This window comes from Leuresthes tenuis, unplaced genomic scaffold (assembly GCF_036924035.1).
Source record: "Leuresthes tenuis unplaced genomic scaffold, fLeuTen1.0.hap1 SCAF_3, whole genome shotgun sequence".
Lineage (NCBI taxonomy): Eukaryota > Metazoa > Chordata > Actinopteri > Atheriniformes > Atherinopsidae > Leuresthes > Leuresthes tenuis.
In genome coordinates this window covers 18,133,092-18,153,984 of record NW_027325357.1, presented here as the reverse complement: position 1 = coordinate 18,153,984, position 20,893 = coordinate 18,133,092, and the positions used below count along the sequence as shown (strand labels likewise).

At 40.9% G+C, this 20,893-nt stretch overlaps 2 protein-coding genes across 4 annotated transcripts; one reads left to right on the top strand and one right to left on the bottom strand.

The window, feature by feature from the left end:
- Positions 1-306: 306 nt before the first annotated feature.
- arpc4 (actin related protein 2/3 complex, subunit 4) lies at positions 307-3,724 on the top strand. Of its 2 annotated transcripts, none has more exons than XM_072382261.1 (6): positions 307-377; positions 1,357-1,475; positions 1,589-1,700; positions 2,082-2,177; positions 2,746-2,916; positions 3,152-3,724. In XM_072382261.1, exons 1-6 carry the CDS (start codon positions 375-377, stop codon positions 3,155-3,157), a joined length of 507 nt encoding a protein of 168 aa, XP_072238362.1. In that variant the 5' UTR covers positions 307-374; the 3' UTR covers positions 3,158-3,724. The 2 variants fall into 2 exon arrangements, with proteins under 2 accessions (XP_072238362.1, XP_072238361.1); XM_072382260.1 differs by having other exon boundaries at positions 2,746-2,927; positions 3,165-3,724.
- A 140-nt stretch (positions 3,725-3,864) lies between these two features.
- On the bottom strand, positions 3,865-18,910 carry pfkfb4b (6-phosphofructo-2-kinase/fructose-2,6-biphosphatase 4b). 2 transcript variants are annotated; one of them, XM_072382259.1, is made up of 14 exons: positions 18,809-18,910; positions 8,865-8,981; positions 8,680-8,776; positions 8,377-8,443; positions 8,208-8,282; positions 8,063-8,119; positions 7,702-7,823; positions 7,411-7,618; positions 7,152-7,298; positions 6,955-7,059; positions 6,732-6,861; positions 6,514-6,576; positions 6,242-6,306; positions 3,865-4,808 (listed from the first exon to the last, which is right to left on the bottom strand). In XM_072382259.1, exons 1-14 carry the CDS (start codon positions 18,849-18,851, stop codon positions 4,749-4,751), a joined length of 1,356 nt encoding a protein of 451 aa, XP_072238360.1. In that variant the 5' UTR covers positions 18,852-18,910; the 3' UTR covers positions 3,865-4,748. The 2 variants fall into 2 exon arrangements, with proteins under 2 accessions (XP_072238360.1, XP_072238359.1); XM_072382258.1 differs by lacking the exon at positions 18,809-18,910 and adding an exon at positions 10,557-10,745.
- Positions 18,911-20,893: the final 1,983 nt, after the last annotated feature.

The following is a 20,893-nucleotide window of genomic DNA, read 5'->3' as shown; positions in this document are numbered from 1 at the left end:
ATCCAGTGTACAGATATTCAGCTTTTGTTATTGGAACTCCACCTGGTTGTATAATAGATGTATTAAAATAACAAGAATCTGTCTTTTAAAAGCAATATATAAGTAAAAAAAAGTGAACTGCACAAAACTTGGCTTTTGGTCACTCTCGCGGAATTCAGTTATTATGGTAGAATGAATTAATTTTATAGGACAAAAGTATAAAGAGATAGTAGTTTGCCAATTCTGTAAAATGTACACAATTTAACCCGAACATGAACGCAACGTTGGCAATTTACATCTCATCTTGCTTGTGCGCTCATTCATTTCCGGTGTGTTTGCGGAAAACGCGAAGAGTAGCTACTTCCGCCTTTAGCCGCCTCTCCTGATACTGAGAAATGGTAAGAGAAAATAGACATATATCCAAAATAAAACGTCACAGTTGAATTAGTTACATGTTACAGAAGTTGTCGGTAGTTATTTGTTGCTGGTTATGTACTAAAACTGCATTAATAAGGGCGTACTTAATTTTTTCCACGGGTCATCTTTGAGGAAGCTATGAAAGCTATTAGCTAACAGGCTAATGTTAGATGATCGGTCTTCCCTCTAAAATGTAGGTTATAAGAGCTTTGGTCATCTGTCATACTGACATTGTTACTTAAATAAATGTTTTTACTATACGTTGGGTGAGATAGTGAGATACTTCAACTGTAGAAGGAAGGTTGCATCTGATTAATTCTGCTGATACCAGCTGACATAATGAAAATGATGATACCCCAGATGCAATGGTGTTACACCTTCTGAGGTGGCTTTGTTGCTCCCAATAATAATAATAATAAAAGATCAAATACAACTGCTAAATCCTTGCTTAAATTTATAGATAAAGACTTTACATTTCAAGCTGTCATGTTCGCTGTCAGTGTCCACGGGAGGCAGATGTTGCAGCCGTGAGACATTCAGTGTTTAAACTGATTCACAAATGTTGAGATCAGGTTTCCTAGTTCTGGATTTTATTTAATGTGCTTCGGCGAGGTCATCTGCACAGAACCACCTCTGATTTAGCTCGACCATACTACCAATTTTAGACCTGTATCAGTTTCAGAATATAAAATATCAGTTCACGTTAAATAATTCTTTTTCTAGAATAATTCCTAAAACTAAAACACGTTTGAAATGAGTGTCTTGGATTTATCAAACAACTGTAAGTTAAGTACTGTACTGTACTGAATGTGCACTTCAGTATGAAACATGTCACTGCTCTCTGTTGGACAAAGAGTGTAATGGCACTTCTCTAAATAACACCAAGCTTATATTTGATATTATTATTATTATTGATATTATATTCATGAGCAATGATTCCCGTCTCCTTCTAATTCTCAGACAGCAACCTTGCGTCCATATCTCAATGCTGTGCGTGCCACGCTGCAGGCCGCTCTCTGCTTGGAGAATTTCTCCTCGCAAGTGGTGGAAAGACACAACAAGCCAGAGGTGGAAGTCAGGTGAGCCAAAAAACAGAACTGTGATAGCGATTTTGAAGGAGTTTAACCTTTTAATGCCGGTCAAGTGATGGCGTGACAGAATACTATTAGCGTGTGTTCCTTCTCATATCCAGAAGCAGTAAAGAGTTGCTCCTCCAGCCTGTAATCATCAGCCGTAATGAGAAGGAAAAGGTTCTGATTGAGGGCTCCATCAACTCTGTCAGAGTCAGCATCGCTGTTAAACAGGTGAGTCAGGTTTCTGTGGGTTGACCCCTGCCTGTTTCACACGGACGGTTTCGAGGCGAAAGTGATGCACATTGAAAGCATATGAGTGTCCTGTGTGAAAGTACAGATGTGGAATTAGATGGTTAAGGTTGATCCACTGCTGACATGCCTTGCTTTGTTTAGACAACAATCTCACCCAGCGCTAAGCAGCCTCTGTTTGATTTGTGCGCTTCATCAAAGTGGAACAATGACAGCTTAATGAGGAAGTCGTTTGTGCCGCTAAGGTGTGACTATCGTGTGAAAAGTTTGCCGACTCAACAGCTGCCAGCAGTTGCTGCTTATATGAAATCCTCCAATCTCTGTAATCCCTGATTTTCTTATTTTATTCATTTGCTGCTTTAGGCAGATGAGATTGAGAAGATTCTGTGCCATAAGTTTATGCGTTTCATGATGATGAGAGCAGAAAACTTCTTCATTCTGAGGAGAAAGCCAGTGGAGGTAAGTTTACATTGAATTAGTAATGGATGATGCTCAAAATAGCCTAAACTACGAAAAAGATGAAAATCTAATTTCGTGGCATGAGCAAAACATTCCACGTGAAAGTTTGGTGGACACTGTGGTCAGGGACAAACCAAAGAGATGCTAATTATTATTTTTTGTGTGTACAAAGCCCTGAATGACAAGGAAGCTCTCGCATTCCTGTGAACTCATTAAAACACCCTCAGAGCACCACTTCTTCTAGAAAAGCTGCATTTGAAAACAGCCTCCTGAAACTCGAGGCTTTTTAACTCTTTAATGTCTTCTCAACCCGATTTGATTTGATTGGATTACAGTGAAATATATCCTTATTGGCTTGAATTGGACTTTATCTTTGAAGTGCCTCTAGATATTTGTTAGGATTTAGTTCTATATGAATAAAATAGAATTGGATAATGGGATTCCTGATTACAAATATTCAAAGTTACTGTACTGTAATTTCACAATACTCTGCTGAAGCGAACATGTGAGAGTCTTTTAACACTTCTGTTTTCATCTCTCTTTCTCCCTTCCTTCCTTCCTTCTGCAGGGCTATGACATCAGTTTTCTCATCACCAACTTCCACACAGAGCAGATGTACAAGCATAAACTAGTGGATTTTGTCATTCATTTCATGGAAGAAATAGACAAGGAGATCAGTGAAATGAAGCTCTCTGTCAATGCCAGGGCTCGTATTGTTGCTGAGGAGTTCCTCAAAAATGTGAGTTAAGTGTTCATCCTCGTTTTGGTGTCCAAAAGTTGAGATGGTTTGTTTTAATATTGGGATGTGAGTTCTGTATGTTGCAGAGTTTTTCAGTGGATATCACAAACATGCATTCTTATTACTAAGCTACTATTAAGTTATTATCAGATGATTAATGTCAAATCTGTAACGCCTTTATTTTTGGTGCGTTCCAATCTTCTGCAGTTGTGATGTTGTCCTTTTATTTTCGCAGTTCTGAAACGGAGGAGACCAGGAAACACATTCCTTTTGCAATCTTGGCTGTCACTGTGGAGAATTCCCGTCGCAGGGCAGGTCACCGTAACCCTGCTCAGTCAAGAGAAGTAAAACATAGGATGTACAGTAAGACCGTACAGGCCAACAGGGTTCCACCCTTTTAACCTGAAAATGTTGCTGTGCTCAAAGTATTGATGTTTGTACATAATGAGTATTCACACCAGACATGAATATCTGCCTTTGGAACAGTAGAGGTCGGGGCAGGTCCTTAGATATTTGCCATCCTTATTATCGAGCACAGGATAAATTTGACTCTTTTTTTTTTTTCCCTTTTTTTGGACTGTTTTTTGTTTTGTTTTTCCAGATAATTTAAATGTTTTTAAATATATATAAATATATATTAGGATTATAAATTCAATTTTGCTATGTTTTATTACCACGAACCTTAAACTCTGAAGGCAATCGATTTAATGTTTCTTGTTTTAGTTCACAAGTAAACAAAAAAAAAATTGAATTTAAAGTATGTATACTTGCTGGCAATGAAGATAATAAAAACATTGTATACTTTGTATTCAAGTGATTTAATCCGTTCCGTTAAAAACCACAGATGACACGTTTCTCTTTCCCCGCACATGTCGGACATTTATTTAGATTTCCACAACTGGAGACGGACGAGGCGTTCAGAATATTAGTTGCATACATTGTAGTTCCTTTTCTCCCCTAAACAGGATAGCACAGACCGTTTCACACACAAATCATCAGAGATACGTATTTACAGTTTACGCAGTACCTCTCCTCATACCCCCGCATGAAAACCAGGTGTTCGTTGTTGGGGTTTTTTTTTTTTGTGGCAAATGAAGTAATCAACTAAACAAATGCCTGAAGAGGAAAAACAAAGGTAGATTTGTCGTAGCTTTTCTTGCATCGGTAAAGAAATGCGGAATCCCAAACGTTTTGTTGGGTTACGCCGCATCATCACATTTTGGATTACACCACTTACGGAAACGTGTCGCATCCATTTCCAGAGTTATCTCAGTCTTCTGTAGCGTATTTGTTTGGATTAGTTTTTAAGTTTAATCTTCACCGCTGGAATGTTTAAAACTTCATCGCATTGCCTTATTTTAAAAAAAAACAACAAAACCATAAAACCAACCATGAACAGAAAACATGGCTTAAACAACACGAACGTTCATCCGTAATTAATGTGTCTGCATTTTTTTTTTTTTTCTTTTTCCTTCCTGGATTCACATTGACTCGTACATTTAAAAACATCTTCCGAAAAACAATGGAAGCATATGGCAGTACATACAGTAGTACAGAGGTATGCTAAGGAGAATCATGGAAGTAGATGCTGAACATTAGGATCATCATTGCACCCGTAACAGTGGATCTACGTATCATTAATACTGGCATTTGTCTTTAGTGTTCTCCACCGTGAGTCGAGCTACGTTAAAATAAAAAATAAAAAGATTTACAATAAAAGTCCAGGAGGATGTCTCTGCCGTAGAAGGCGGCAGAACAGCACCGTTCACGTGATGTTCAGAGGTCTGAACTGTGAGTCAGATGAGGTCTCGGGTGGAACAGGAAGTCCACAGTTAGAGGTGAGCCGGGACCGTCTGCAGAGCATCTTCTGTGCTGCGCTTCACGTTCACATTCTGCAACAGCCGCGGAACAAGTAAGACAAAAGTTAAAAGGTCTGTGCTGCACGTATTACATTTTCTGATCATCAAATAATACCACAATATATATTTATACTTATTTGAAAAATGTCGTGATGCATTCGATGAATGTAGCAGATGTCATGTGTGGAACTTTACGGCTTTAAGTCAGTGCAGCTGTTTTTGTTTTTAGCTAAAACATCTGTCAGAAGCGCACTTCTAGAGACCAAAACAATGGATTTCTCAGATGAGAAGTAAACGTTTTAATATTAAATAGCTTCCACTGTTGCTGAGACACATCAGCGCCCACTTCAGCCCACAAACTAGCATATTTAAAAAAAAAAAACATGAAGAGAGAGAACTGGGTCTGTGGAAACGTGAAGTCGCTGTGTGCGATTTGGCTTCATCAAAATAAATGTTTCGACCACAAACAATAATTTGAGAAAACAGCTGAATTTATTTCCGTTTACAAAAGCGTCAACCTCTACAAAATCAACATGGAACAAGTTACAGCCGACTGAAAAATATTAAAGCCGTGTTTTATCCAGCAGCAGGTATCAAACCCAAGTTAAAAAAGTAAATGAATAAATAAAAATATGTCGGCATAGGCACAAAGCTTTGCTTAGAAAAGGCGTCATTACTGGACATAAAAGTGAAATTGTGCATCTTTACAGGCGCAGTGAAACCAAGTTAATCTTTAAGAGCGTGTCGGTATTACACGTTTATAAAAAAAAATAAAAAAAAACAGTCACATAATGACTACAAGTATGGCTTCTTTTGCAATACAGTCACAAAGAGAAAAAAAGTCTTCACATGCCACTTTGAATGATCGTTTCCTTATTCATCCACTACAGTGTTAAACTGTAAGCTCACACACTCCTGCTTATGGCAGTTAGGGGGACGCTACTCTCAAACCCAGCAACAGCTGGTCCCATCAGTGAATTCTACGCTTTATCTCATAGTTCAAAGCTTTTTGTTCCAAACAAAAGCCTTTCAGATGTGACATTGTATCAGTGTTGCGTACACACACACACACACACACACACACCTGAGTGATTCATCCTGAAACTGGTATCCCCGGATGGAAAATGGGTAAAAAGTTTCAGGTCATTGCTGAAAACGTGGGTAAGAGCGCCGATGATTCAAAGTTGTTTTGAGTTGCTGCGATGCCCGAATTTGTTTCTATTCTCACTGATAAGAAAAAGGAACAAATCGGCACCAACAGCTAAGCCGGTCCGTGATGGAGACGCAGGCTGAGCGTTACAGGACGTGATGAGCCTCTAAAGAGGACATGAGTCACAGTCGGTGTCTCTTTCAACACAAGGTTTTCTGTTTGGGTTTCTCCTGATTGAGATGTGGGTCACAGATGATGTTAGCTTGAAAACACAGTCGGGTCAGGGGCTTCTCTGTGTGCTGCCTGCGACACCTACCTCTGGTCTGTCTCTATGCGTGTTCACAGCATCCACTCGTAAATACACAGACTCCACTTTACATCCTGAGGAAGAGCGATCAAAAGTAACATTGTTAATAATCAGACCGAGGAGACGAGGAGGAGGTTACATGTTAGCGTACTTGTCTAAAGGTTGCAGTTTTGCTGCTGACTCTACTGTTCTATGATCAGTTTATTCCTTTTTTTTTTTTTTTCATACAGTAAAATGACGACGGCACATTTATAAGCTGGTAAAACAAAAACGAAACTCACCATAAGCCACAGGGGTCAACTTCAACACGGTGTGCAAAGGGCACTTGAGATAAGGCAACTCATCTGTGAGGACAGAGACAATGTTCTAGATGAGTTTTCCACGTGGAAACTTTTCAGTACCCTGTAGTTTAGCTGAAGAAAGCCGTAAAACTACTTTCTCATAAATGATGAAATAAAAAAAATAAAAAAAGAAGGCCCAAGTTGAATTTCCTTCTTACGTGCAGTCTTGTCCAGGAAATACGCAAGAAGACATCGCATGACGGCCTGATGACAAATGACCAGAACGTTCTCTTGTCTCTCCAGCTCCATGATCACTGGCTCCAGTCGCTGCACCAGGTCTTCATATGACTGAAAGAGAAACCCGCAGCCGTCAAACACTTAAAAGCCCCGCCTGGGAACGATCAGGAAGCCCACCGAACCCCTCGGAAAACGTTTCATCACCTCTCCTTTCGGATAGCGGTAGCGGTATTTGTCTTGGTCTCTCATTGCAAACTCCAGTGGGAAATTCTCTTGGATCTCCTCGTACATCATTTCTTCACACACACCCTTGGTAAAGACAGGAGACGATGCGATTAGATTTTGCACGTGTACTTTGCGACGACTTTGTAGAAAACGGGTGAAAGCAGACGTTGACATACGGCGTCGATTTCATTGAGAGCTTTCCACTGCTCGTACGGCACCCCGAGGCACTCCGCTGTCTGGATGGTTCTCTTCATCTGGCTGGTCCAGACTTTCAGATCGTTGATCTTCTGTTCTTCGATGAAATTCCTCAGACTTTGGGCAAACTGTGGGGGGGGGGGGGGGGCGCACACACCATTTCAGAAATATGCTTGAAATAAGAGTTGCGACATTGCTTAAGACATCTTTTAAGACTTCACTCATGCTGCAGATACACACCTCTTTTCCTCTGGCAGACAAGCCAGAGTCTCCTCCGATGCGTCCCTTTAAGTTGAGGTCGCTCTCACCGTGGCGACACAGGTAGATGGAGCGCGGGGTGATGTGGATGTTCATCAGGTAGTAGACGATTCGACTTTGGATGTGATCAACCACGCGGTTCACCATGTAGCGACGGCCCACATCCATGATCTTTATGTAGGACACATCCCTGCAGGCGGATTTTCAGTTAAACACCTTTTACATTTTACGAGCCGCTTCCGTGACCGGAACAATTTTTTTACGTGTCCCCACCTGTCAAGAGCCTCATCCAGAGGCTGGTAGGACGACTCGTAGCACTTTATTCTGTTCATGAAGTCTTCGATCGCGTCGTCTGAGTCGCAGTGTACGTAGTCTGGGTTTTCCAGTTTGACTTGCTTCAAAGAGAGGAAACACGGAGAGGATGTGAGCACAGGAAAAGAGGGAAGCGGATGTTGGCTGTATGGTTAAATCTGAACTGAACTGAAGAGATGGTTAAATCTGAAGAGCATCTTGATATGGAGCGTTTGTCTCAGCTTGTTCTTGTTTTAGTATTATTTTTGTTGCAATTTTTTTTAAAAAGGAAATAAAAACACACTAGAATAGATAAAAAAAAAAAAAGAGAGACCAATCCTACCACAATGTTTTGTGCGATGACGTCTGGGTCCTCGCACACAGACTCCACGAAAAACACCTGATTGGACAAGAAAACGCTGTAAACAAACCTGGAGTTAAATCAAGCCAAGCTTTAAAAAGCACATACAATTCTGCCTTCATCATACTCTGAATCCATTTTGCTCAGCAAACTTCATGATGGTTCCTCTTCTTTCCCTGGTCGTGTTCGTGGCATCAAACACCTGAAAACGCACACAAACGTCCCTTATTAGTTGACCCGAGCACATACGTGTCCATATGCTCACTTTGCACGGAGACATCTGGGACAACACCCACCGCAACATGTCCTCCTTCAACGCACAGGTACTGCCGGACATCATTGAGGGCTGACGTGGCGCACTGACTGTGAAAGGACACAAGTATATAAATGATAATAAAACGGTGAGGGGAAATTCAGATTTATGACGAGCTTTGCAGGATTTTGTCCCAGAGATTATTCAAGGCAGGTGATTAAACACATGATCTCCTCCTTTGTTTAATGGGTGCTTATCAGAGGCTGACTACTGCAGATTGGCTGGCTTTGTCATGGTTGCCTGAACGGTTCAGGCCGACATCCAGAAAGTTTTGCCGTGGACTCACCGTCTGATTTTTACGCCTTCTTCGTTATCTGGACGGAAAAACTCAAAGGACTTGTAGATCTTCAGGCACTCCCTCCTGTAGTCACCAACATTGAACTCTGTTACAAAGGGAAGAAAAACGTTGCACTTAAAACCTCATGAACAGTTGTAACTATCGGGGGGCAGATGTGGGGATGTCGCTCATACCTTTTGTTGGCACGCCGATCCAATTCAAGTAACGCGTGAGCTTCTTCGATATGTACGTTTTCCCTCTGGCAGGAAGTCCAACAGTCACGATGAGAGTTGGACAGTTTGTCGTACATACTGGGGAAAGAAAGAAAAACAAAGCAGAGACACACTCCATTTTAATTTAAAAAGCTTCTCACGTGTTTAACTGGGTCAACACGGCTCGTCAGCATCGCTCCAGACTGGAGTTTTATTAGTCTGAAAAGGTGCAAACGCTTTTGCTGTATGATGGTGACGCACAGCTGCAGAAGAGTGGATATATAAACCACAACAGACAGCAAAACGACAGCGACCTTTACAGCAGAAGGTGAGGTCCATGTTTGGTCCTCTTAAACAGCAAACCGGAGGCACACGCTTATCAATTAAGCGCAGAATTGAGCTCTGCGGGGCGCCCAGTGTAGTTGAGTCTCTTCTTTTTGTGGTAACTCAGCTGTATCTCTGAGAGTCGTGGGTCACTTTTAAATATGTGGCAATCTTAAGACTTAGACTCAACTTTACTGATCCTTTTGGGATGACTCTCTCCATGAAATTCAGTCTCCAGCAGCTTATACAACAATATTCAGCACACAGGTGGTAAAAAGAAAATAAAAATATATATACAGTATATAAAAAACACAAGATTGGATAACAAAATTAGATAACAGAATATACACTCTTAGAGTATATAGAAGTAATCAGTGGATAATTGACCAAGCTATTTAATTAAATTAAATTAAATTATTGTACTGTGGTTAACAGGTTATTATAAGACGGTCATTTCGACAGATAAATAAAGTATTGCTGTTGAATAAAAGGAAAAGCAGCAACTGTTTGCTATGATGAGGTGCTTAGTGGCTACCTGCTACCTGTTACCTCCTCCCCCCAAAAGTGAGGAGTTGTACTTAATGGTTACAACCAATCATAAACCCTCTGTCTGGCTTTGCTGTTACATAAAAACAGCTCAGATAGGTAGTGATATTAATCCAACTTAATCTAACCGCTTTATCGTTGTACAAGACTACATTTTTGGTCAAGTTTTAAGAGTGCCAAACTCCTGCCAAGACAAAAGGAGACGCGTTGTTTGCACCAGAGAGGTCACTGCACGGCGCAAATGATTTGAACCGATGCTGTAGAGGCTCTAAGCGCTGTGTTTTTGACCAAAAGATAAGAGGGGTTGAAACGTTTTGTGCCTGACACAAGACAGGACTAGCTGCTCCTTGTTAACAAAAACAGAAGAAAGCCGCTTAAGCTTAGCAGAAACGAGCAGACCCCCAAAGAGCAAAGCAGACAGGCTGCGGTAAAGGAGCAGCTGATTCGCACACAGACGCGTTCGAGATGTTCCAAGGTAAATTCGTTTTAAGGAGCCACGTGAGTGTAAACATTTCCTCAGGCGAGACCCAAACTTCCCTGCGTGGAAGTGTTATTAACGTAAACCTACACCAGACGAGTTGAGGATGATGCAACACTGCGAAGAGCAAAGAGGCAAAAAAATACATTTAAAAAATCGCCAAACGCGAGTTAACGCCGAAACAGCGTAATATCTAATAAGGGATCAATCCAATGAGTGACACAGGACTATGCTCAAGAATGACGAGAGAAAAATATATATGTATATGAGAAGGGGATCGATATTCTCATCCTTTCGTGCACTTGTCGGTCTGCTGCATCTCTTACCCCGTCTGTGAGCTATGTGGCTGCTTTTATGAGGCATCCAGATCTTCCGGAGCGGGTTCTGGGTGAGCTCCCGCGGCTGAGTCTCCAACACCAGCTCCTCGTTGTCTATCATCTTGTATCCTGGGTCATTTATCCTCTCCCTCAAACAACAAACTGAGGCAGCGGGCGTCCCTGCAGTCTGATTCAAGAGGCTGAATAGGGGGAGGATGTCTCGTATCAGCTGAGGGAACAGCAGTTTCTCGTTACCGTAAGAACTGCAAACGGAGCGCAAGAGAAAGTGCGAGAGAGCAATATGTCCTGTCCAAGCTGGATGTTTACTTCAGAGTTATTACTTCGTATTTCCCCTACAAACCAGCTATAATTCTAAGATATTTACTCCTCCCATGTTGTGGTGTTCTTCCAGTAGTTTACTCACGTCCAACTTTCTTGTGCCATGCGAGATGTAATGCTATTAGCGCGAAATAGTTTCAGCCGCAACAGCACCTTAAGTGTGGAAAGGTGTTGTTTGGAAGTAGACGAAAACTAAAACAAAAGATAGGCAGAATGTATCCAAATGAAACAATGTTAAGCCAATATTAACAGTAGTTTCATATGTGTTAGAAAAGCAAATATTGTTGTTGAACATTTTAATTTTGGAGCGTTTTCCATGGTTTTGTTCGCTAAGCATGTGGTGTAAATGTTACATTTACAGGTCTCGAGATCCCTTTGTCAGTCATTTTCACAAAGGTTTGTTTTTCAAAGAAAACCCTATTCATATGGCACCGTAATGATGATGTGAAATGAGCATGCAAAAAGCGAGGGGGAGCAGACGTCCGAAGAAAACATGTGCAGTCGTTCACATGCAACACACATGGACAGCGAATGCGGCAGAGAAATTAACCAATCACAGGAGAGGTTAGAGGCCCCGCAGCCAATCAGAGAGGAGGAGGGATGAATGTAGGGCGCGCTGCCTGTAACAAGCTCAAATAAGCGCATAGTCATGTAAAGTAGGGTTTTTAAGTTTTACACGACCCTATCACGGGCCCCCGAAGTGGAAATCACACAATGTACTGATGGCAACAGTTCAGCACCTTTTAATATAGTAGACAGTCTTACACAACAGAACATTGGGTTGTGCAAGCATTTTTTTTTAATCGAGGATTTTATTCAGTTAATGATTTATGAAAAACGTAGACATTACTCTGCTTTTGCCCGTTAACCATTTTACATGAGACAAGACAACATATGAGAGAGGAAAAAACACTCTAAAGAAAGTGAAAATGTTTGAGGAATCCTAATTTACAATTTTTGTGAAATTCTACAAGTAATCAAGAAAACTATAGTGGCTAATTCAGAGACATTCGCTGTACTATAACCGCTGTAATTTCAATTTACAACAATTTACACTGGAGAAAAACCTAAAGAAAAAAAAACTAATGACAAGAAAAAGAAAACGGAAGATAGGACATTTAGTTCAGCCGGTTATTTTATTAAACATCTGATGCCTTTTCTGGTGATTTAAAATTTCAGCAACCGAAGTGAATTTTGTAGACTAAAATAACTTTGCCAGGACGTTAGCATGTGCGTGCCCAGCATTACACTCGCACGTGACTGTGGGCGGACAAGTCACGACTGGACTGTGTGAATTTTATGAAAACTTCCTGATTTATGGAAGCATGCTGCAGTACACATGGGCAGCAAATGCAGCAGAAATATCAGTGTCCCGAGGAGACCTGATGTAGTGCGACACTGGCTGATGTAGTGCGACACTGGCGACACCAGGTGACGCTGTTGCCTCACATTTTATAACTGCTTGGTAGGAAGACCTGAAACTGCTGTGATCCAAATGAATACAGAAACATGTGAATGGAGCAATAAGTAGGTTACTATAATAAAAACAATGCTACTGGAACACAGTAGAAACATATAAGCAATAATAAAACATTTTTCTGTTGAAATTTTTCACTGCATTCATTTAACTTGGTGTTTATTTACTATTTATTTACTTTGCCATTCAATTCTCCTTTTTTAATTTTTCTTTATTATTTTCAATCACATTGTCTTGCTCCATTTGTTCCTTCTAAATTATTTGTTTCTTTGTCATAATTTACTTTTTCCAAGTAAGTTTTTTCTTTTACAATATTAGTTCTAGATGTATTTACTTCTCTATCATTTCCACTTTGCTACAAGTAAAACAATCATGGAACTACTCCACTAGAAATAACGACTAACACTATGATAGCAGCAATGTGATAAATTCAGCATTATAACCGAGGTTGAGACCAGAGATCACGACTGTCATGGGTCATCAGCATTTCAGCAGATAATCACAATAATCCTCTAAACACATGCACATGTTTTCTTGACCTTAATAAGAAAACGTACACTTGAGCTCACCTAGAGTTAAAGGGGGCTTTTCTAATGGTAAAATGTGTTGGCGGACCATTGGTTTTAAGTTGTTTTGCAGCTTTAAATAAAGTGTATGTCACAGCCACTGCATCCAACTAACTATAAAGAATCCAAAACAACATCTCAAATTTTTATTCATTCAAATATGATAATGACGTCAAACATAAAAAGGGTGATCAAACACAAAGAAACTGAAAAAAACTACACGGAAAAAATATTTAAAAGTGTCTTTACTGTTGATGTGATGATGATATTGTAGCTACAGGTTGTATCTTCGCTGCTCTCTAAACATCTTCAGTTTCTGGACAGCTTCACATTAAAATGCGAGAAATAAATGTCAGTGACAAGTACTTCTAATTAAAACAATGAGTTTGTGTGACGAGCCCAGGGAAGGTAGGCTGCTGTAATCACACGTTTAATCACCCATTGTTCACATGCTTTAAGCAGCAGGGCAAGTTTGAAGAAAATGGCATGGGCGATAAACAAGTGTGGGCTTAAGTTCAACTGTAACAAAACACAATTGCATAACATTGCAAAACCCTGCAACAGAGGTCATATTAAGCTAAATGCCAAGTGGTGGCATTAATTGCTGCTGGTTATCTTCAATTGTCAGAGCAGTTTTGCTGATATGACACCATAATGCGTTATCTTCTTGACTGTTACTCTAAACACATCTCATCATCCACCTGTCTTTAAAACCAATGCACAAATTCAAGTTAAAGTTAAAAAAAAGTGAAATGCGTGAACTGCCTTGGGTATTAAGACCATAGAATCTGACCTTTTACCTTTAGAGTGGTGCTTAAAAAGTTTTATGACCAATGATGTAAATTAGGTGCTTGAAGCTCCTTCTTGTCTGGATCTCGTATGACCAAAGTTTTGCCGTTTCTATTGTGTCATGTTGTCTCTGTTACACTGAAAGTGAAGAAAAATGAAACTGACTCTATAATCTAATGTAGATTTTAGGCCAGAGTACATCCAGTAAACAATGGGGAACAACTGATAACTGCTGACCTTCTAAGCAGTGATAGATTAAATGCCGTTTTGAGTTAATCTGCATCAGCTGCCCAGCATTTCAAAAGGCCATCGAACAAAAGATGAATTAACATACTCACAGTCCAGGAAATGTTTTCATTGTGGCAGCTGTGGAATGACAGACTTTTTTTTATGTGTGGAAACCGGTTTTAATTCTCTTTCTTAAAACAAAGTCTTTCTTAGTGCTGCTCTCTGTTGCTAGTCAATGCGGTTGTTGGATTAACTAAAACTTGGTTTTCCATTCAACCCCCCCCCCCCCCCCCCCCAGTGGTGTTAAATGTTCATTCAGGTACAGCAGCTGTGTCTCTCATTTCTGATCCTTATGTGTTGTTTTATATAAGAGGAATGGACTATAAAGCTAGATGAACATTACCAGGCTTTCTTTGTTGTAGCTGGTTCAACAAAACCTAAAACTCCATTCAAGGATAATCTGTGCCATGACAGGAAGCACCTTTAGATGACACCAGAAACCACAATCGTATGAAATCAAAACTGAGCCAATAAACAATGTGATTGGGGACAGAATCACTCAACTTGGCTGAAATGAGCTGAGGCACTTCACACTGTGGAAGCTGCTCTCATTCACATTTTGTTCAGTTTCTTTCATCATATGGCTACACGTCAGAAACCGGGATTGAAAATCCGCCCATCAAGACTACGCGTCAACCCACGTTCACCTTAAACCATTTCCAGACTGTTGCTGTCGTCCAACAAAGTCAGGATTTTATAATCGCACCGTTATTTGACAAAAGACGAGATATTTACAGAAAATTTAGCTATACTAACACGTATCTAATTGTGTGTTAATAATCTAGTTAGAAGAAGCTGAATGTCTTCAAAGTCTACTCACTCGCGTTGGAAAATTTTTTGTCAATAACTCAGTTTCGTTCCCACGCATGTTTACTGAGGCGAGGATATTAGTCTGAGTAAATGGCCAAGTCAAGTCAAGCTGTAACTGTACTGTGCGTGCAAGCATGCTGACTGATCATCAGCTTGCTTTGTTAACTTGTGTTTTCTTGAGGGTGTGAGTGCACTCCTGTATGAGCGGGTGTTTGACACATCATCAGTACAAAAAAAATGCACCAACAGTGTGTCGCCTGCTCACATCAAGAGAGGAAAAGTGGCTGCAATGGCGAGCTGAGAGGAATATAAGAAAATATGCTAAGGCAACACAGAGGAAGCAAAAAAAAAAAAAGGAAAGAGGAGTTTTGATGGGAAATTGTTAATGGTGTGAATCTGAAAGTCAACGTTTATGATGTTAAAATCAGTGCCTTCTCACAAGGCTTTGTTTAGCGGCAGTGTTACCGTACAACTCAAGCTATTTCTTCAATTGAGAATCTAAATCAGCATATCATCATAAAAAAAAGTAGAGAGAGCGGTGCACTTCTCCAGCGAGGTCAAAAGAGGTTAAAACTCTCACTTTAGGCACAACAAGCCTCACAAAACCATTAAGCCTGCTTTGTAGTACCCGACATTCCTTAGACACAAAAATACACCACAGAATACAACAACACTATCAGCCACTGCTCTCTCGACTTAAGAAGCTGCTGCTGATAAAGTCCACACTGGTGAAGCTCTTTCAAAACTTCAAAAAAAGAAGCGACTGAACATCATCTGTAACTGGTATTTGCTTTAAGATAAAGACACCGATGGCCTCCTGGATAAAGAGACACAGGTTAACCCATATTCACAATGTCCACAGTTTAGTTGTTGGACTTTATCCTGTTGATGTTTATATGGAGGCAAATGCAAAGTACAAAATGTTAGAAATGAAGGCGAATATGGATTTAAAAACCCTCGCTCACCGTGGGGAGGTGTCGAGATCAGGGCCATTGGAGGTCATTCAGCATTATCCAAAGCAAACTAAAGCTTGTTTTTAGAAACGGTTCAAAGAAAGTCCTCTCCCACAACAATGTTACCAAACACACACACACACACACAATAAATACAGAAACACGCTGTTGATGAATACATCCGTGTATGGAGCTGTGACCAAACCAGTAAAGCCAGTGAGTGCACTCAGTGAGCGCAACCTATACCAAGGTCAATGCACTATTTTACAGTTTTAAAGACACCAATCCAGATCCTCACTTAGCTTTAAAGGGCTCTTCATTTGCCCATGCCCTGCATATCCACCAGGTTCCATGCTGACAGTCATGCTGGTGCTAACAGTCATGCTGACAGACAGAAAAATAACAATGAAGCCATATCTCCGCCTCAGCTTCCAACTTGAAACAACAGAGAATACAAGTGCCTGAACATGGGGGTCAGCACACTTTTTGATATAAAGTGCATTCTGGGTCCATTTTCAGGCCTTTATCTTAACCAAATGGCTCTATTATAATTATATTGAGTGGACTAAAATGGATTTTGCAACAAGAAATTCTAAAAAGATTTCCAGTTTTCAAATGTCCCAACTCTATACTAAATAAATCTACAATATTCTAAGGAGAATCAGCAAATTAACACAACACAGGTTCACTTTCACTGTTTTTGTTCAAAATATAAATCACATTAATGTCTAGTTGAATATCAAATAAAACCACATCTTCTTTGTCAGTGGTAAAGATGAATATTTGACCAATTTTTGGGGGAATCTTTTTATGTTCTTGTAGAGAAGTGTTACCCAGAATCAGTTCATACTGGTTTACATGCCTCAGAGGATTACAAAGAGGCAGTCCCTGAGCCTAATGAGCAACAGTGGTGTCTCCATAGCACACATCTCACTACATTTGCAAGGCTAAACGTGTAAAAAAAATAACACACATACAAAAAAACCTATGTTCCGACTCTCGCGCATGCAAAACATGAGTCCCGTCAATGCACTGTGCAGTTGAACAGTGGCTGCAAAGGCACAACGTACCCATGCCTGAAGCCGTTAATGTGATTCTGGATCAGCGTGTGAACTTTCCCCCAGATAAAGCAGACACACTGAGGGAAGGAGGAGCCGGGAGAGAGATGACAATTCTTTGTACAAGGGCTAGAGGGAGTGATTTGCGGCGAGGATTTAAGAGTAGAAATCTGAAGGAGACGTAAAGGTAAAAAAAAAAAAAAAAAAAAGATTGCGGAGTGCAAAACAAAGGGGATTGAAAGCAGGTAGTCTCACAGCAGCAGGCGCCATCTGAGGCAGCCTCCTGGGCATGGGAATGAAAAGCCTGCACGATATATGGCTGTGGTGGAGCCAATCTAATAATGTCATTTGTAATGGGTCTGCTCCACTCGCTGAGGCATATTCCTTGCAGCTACGACACATACAGGCGATGTGGACACCAGTCTTCAATTAGCATCACATTTGTATTGCAGTAAGCAGCATAAGTAGCTCAATGTGTCGACTGTCATCACAGTTTATCAAAAAAAAAAAAAAAGCAGCTGCTTACATGTTCAGCAGCTGAATGGAAATAAACAGCCTCCACCAACATAAAAATGCGCTCTGTTATGTTTTTATGGTTAGCCCCTCCTCTCGGGCTGTGCAGGCGGACAGACAGCCAACGGAGCACTTCTCCTACTCACCAGCACAGCCTGAGCTCTGTTCATCCCCCGTACATCTGCTACAGCAGCTCAGGCTACAGACATTTAAACCACTGTGACCACACTCCAGTTTCTCCCTCTCTCTCTCCCTCTCGCTCTCTGTCTGTGCAGCTCACAAACGAAACAGCTCGGCAATATGATGTTAAATAGGCCTCCAGCATACATGACTCACAAAATTACGTAACAGACTATTCTCATAATAAGTAAGGCACTGGATTATATGGGCCATAGTGTTAGCTCTGGTTCCGATGCCCTCTGCAGATAACGCCATCTCCTGCGTGCGCACTGTTCATTGAAGGAATTAAACAGTGAGCTGGATCTTGAAGTATTCTGAAGTGAGCAGAGAGAGAAGTTGAGACTTAAATGCTTAGAGTCCCACAAGTGTGCCTCTGACATGATGGAGCACCTACTGGACCTGGATGTTGGGCCCCAAATTGACAGTGAAATCTGCTTTCCATCTGTCCCACTGTTAACTCATATTGTGGGGGGAAATGGTGTCGCTTACAGCTGGTTAACATCGCCCCTTTTAATCCTAACATGAGAGTTAAGCAGCTCAATAAAATGATAAAAGACATTCGAATACAACTCCAAGGAAACAAAACCACTGTGTTGTTGCAGGTTTTAATCTACATGTGGGTCATGTCTACACGTGTGAAGCCCCGCAGGACCACCTGAGAGAGGTTTCTCTTAAAAAAAGTCATGTCATTAAACCTTTAAGTGATGGCATGCCACACATCCTGGTCTTATATTATTGTCTGATATTGAAATTCGTTCAGTTTGAGCAGTCTGATCAAGAAAAAAAAACCCATCTGGAGTCACCACTCAATCAGTTGAATCTTTAATCTGATGTTTTTGGAAAGGTTTTACTCAACATTGTGACAAAAAGCATGATGCGTAGCTGCCTTTTCAGAACACTTTACAGCCTGTGGATTTCTCTCTCATAACACTCATCTCCTTGCAGGCTACTCTAGCTGCACTCAGGCTAAGCAGCAAGTAGGACGCTGCGATCTAACAAAGCCTTTCCAGTGTAACAAACTAGATCTTCACAATATACTTCATCATATAACACAATCTAACTAATTTTTCGGCCGCAAATAAGTCGCGCTCCGTCCCGCCTCTTCTCCTGTCAGGTCTGAAGCAAGCCTACGTGACGGACTTGTTTACTTCCTCTGCCTGCTAGCCCAGCTGCTCTGTAGCTCTGCACACAATGTCGACCCACAACAGCGTCCAAATCTTTAAAAAAAAGCGATCAGTCTGACGGAGAAAAAATAAAAGTGTAAGGAGAGCTCCGCTTTGCACCCTACCTGCCTTATCCCGCATGTTTCTCGGGCGGCAGGAGCCCCTCATGGTCCAGGTTTAAAGCCCAACGTGGAGGAGGCGCTTGAAGCACGGACTGTACTGGAGCGCAGGCTGCAATGAATGAAGTGGGTGAGCGCTGAGAGCGGCGCGCGCTCAGCGTCGCGTTCTCACGGGCGCGTGCACCTCCGTGTTTATATTCTGTTTTATTTCCCCATATTTCACCCAAATTTCTTCTTTGAATATATTTTTGAAGCTTCACAGAGTCTCTCTTCGCCTGACCAATTACCGACACCCCTCTGCATCTGCGTTTTGATCCTTAGATAAATGACCCGCGGACACAGAAATGGTCCCCCAGTTTCTCCTCAGAGGGTCAAAACACCCAGTGCCAGCCTGAAATCGACACGAAATAACCCCAAACCATGCATACGTGAGATTATTTCGTGTCAACAGCTGAGTCAGTATTTTTGCATGATCTCACTTGACTTTGAGATGATTTTTTTCTCCGTCTCTCGTAAATCTGTCTGTGGGATACTGTGAATCAACTCACGTTTAAAGTAAGAAAAAAAAGACGAAAAAGATTGGGGGGATTTTCAGGTGAGGTGAAAATAGACACACACCGAAAGAGGTGGAGGCGATGGAGGATTATGGGTGTTTACTCTGACAACTGACTGGACTGGAAATGCAACACTGGCAGTGTTTACATAAAGGTGCACAAGAACCACAGCGAGATGTTACATCTATTTTATGTTATTTTTTCAAAAGCAATTTTTGTTAATAAAAAAGGGCAATTTTTTTGGAGCCATCTTTTAAGGCAGCAGCTTCAGAGCGAGTTAATGAAAACTGAACAAATGAAATGGGGGAAAGGCTGTTTCCGTCTTATCTGTCTTAGAGACTGACCAGGAAAAAAAGAGAGAATGTTACCAAAGCTGCTCACCACAAGCGACAACATTGTACACCTGTCTTCAGCTTAGCTGGGATAGGACTGGTGCAGGAGCTGTGTACTGCCCAATGGACTGGCCTTACAGAGCGACTATGGCATCACAATTTGTTCTTAATCTTTACTTTAATGTAATTTTTCCCTCTGTATTCATAAAGTAGTTCTTCATTTCGACTCAGTTTCACAGTTATGCTCAGTTTGTGCCCCATTTAGATCATTTTACATCTCTATGATCATCAGGAAGTCAAATTTAGTTGCTTCATGTCTCTGCATATTTTTGTGCTATATTATGTCCTGTTTAGGTCATGTTGTGTTGCTTTATGGTCATTTTGTATCTTTTCTTTGTTGTTTTGTGTCACACTGGTGTTTCTCTCATGTCATTTTGTGTTAGATTAGCTTAACTTTGTGTTTCATTGTGGTTTTCACATCATCTGAATGATGTCTTTGGGACATTTTGTGCCTCCTTTTGGACATCTTCTCTTTGTAGTCTATGAGCTTCTCTTTACGGTTATTTTGTATCTTTTCATAGTTAATACCTCATTTAGGTTGTTTATCAAGTCAACGGGGCCATATTGTGTGACATTTTGCATGTTTCTCACCTTTTTTGTTAAACCTCTATTTTTATATTTATATCTCTTCACTTAATTTATCTTGCTTTAAAAGCCACACTTGAGAAGTTTGTGAATATTAAAACTATGTGTTTCTAACTCATTTAGACGCTTATTGTCTTTTGTTATGCACATTCTCAGGCCTGAGAATGCCCCGGAGCTACGGGGGGCTGAGATGACACATAGTTTACGACTTCGACTTCCAGCCTCACACCACACTGTTTTCCTTTACGTTTTTTTGTGAGCTTTTGATGTCGTCTCTTTGGCCCTTTCAACATGACAAAAAGTTAATAAAATTCCCTACAGGCATCAATAAAGCACATCTTATCTTATCTCGTGTGCGACTGTACATTTGCATGCCTCTCGTGGAGATCTGTTTCAATGATGTCACATCCCACAGCCGTGGGAGGAGCTAAAGAGCAAAAACAAACAAAAAAAAATAGGTTGTTTTGTGTTTCTTTCTGAGCTATGTATGGTACTTTGTTCTTTTGGAATACGACCGAGGGCCCCCTGACTCTTATGACCCCTGGGCCTGTGCATGTGGA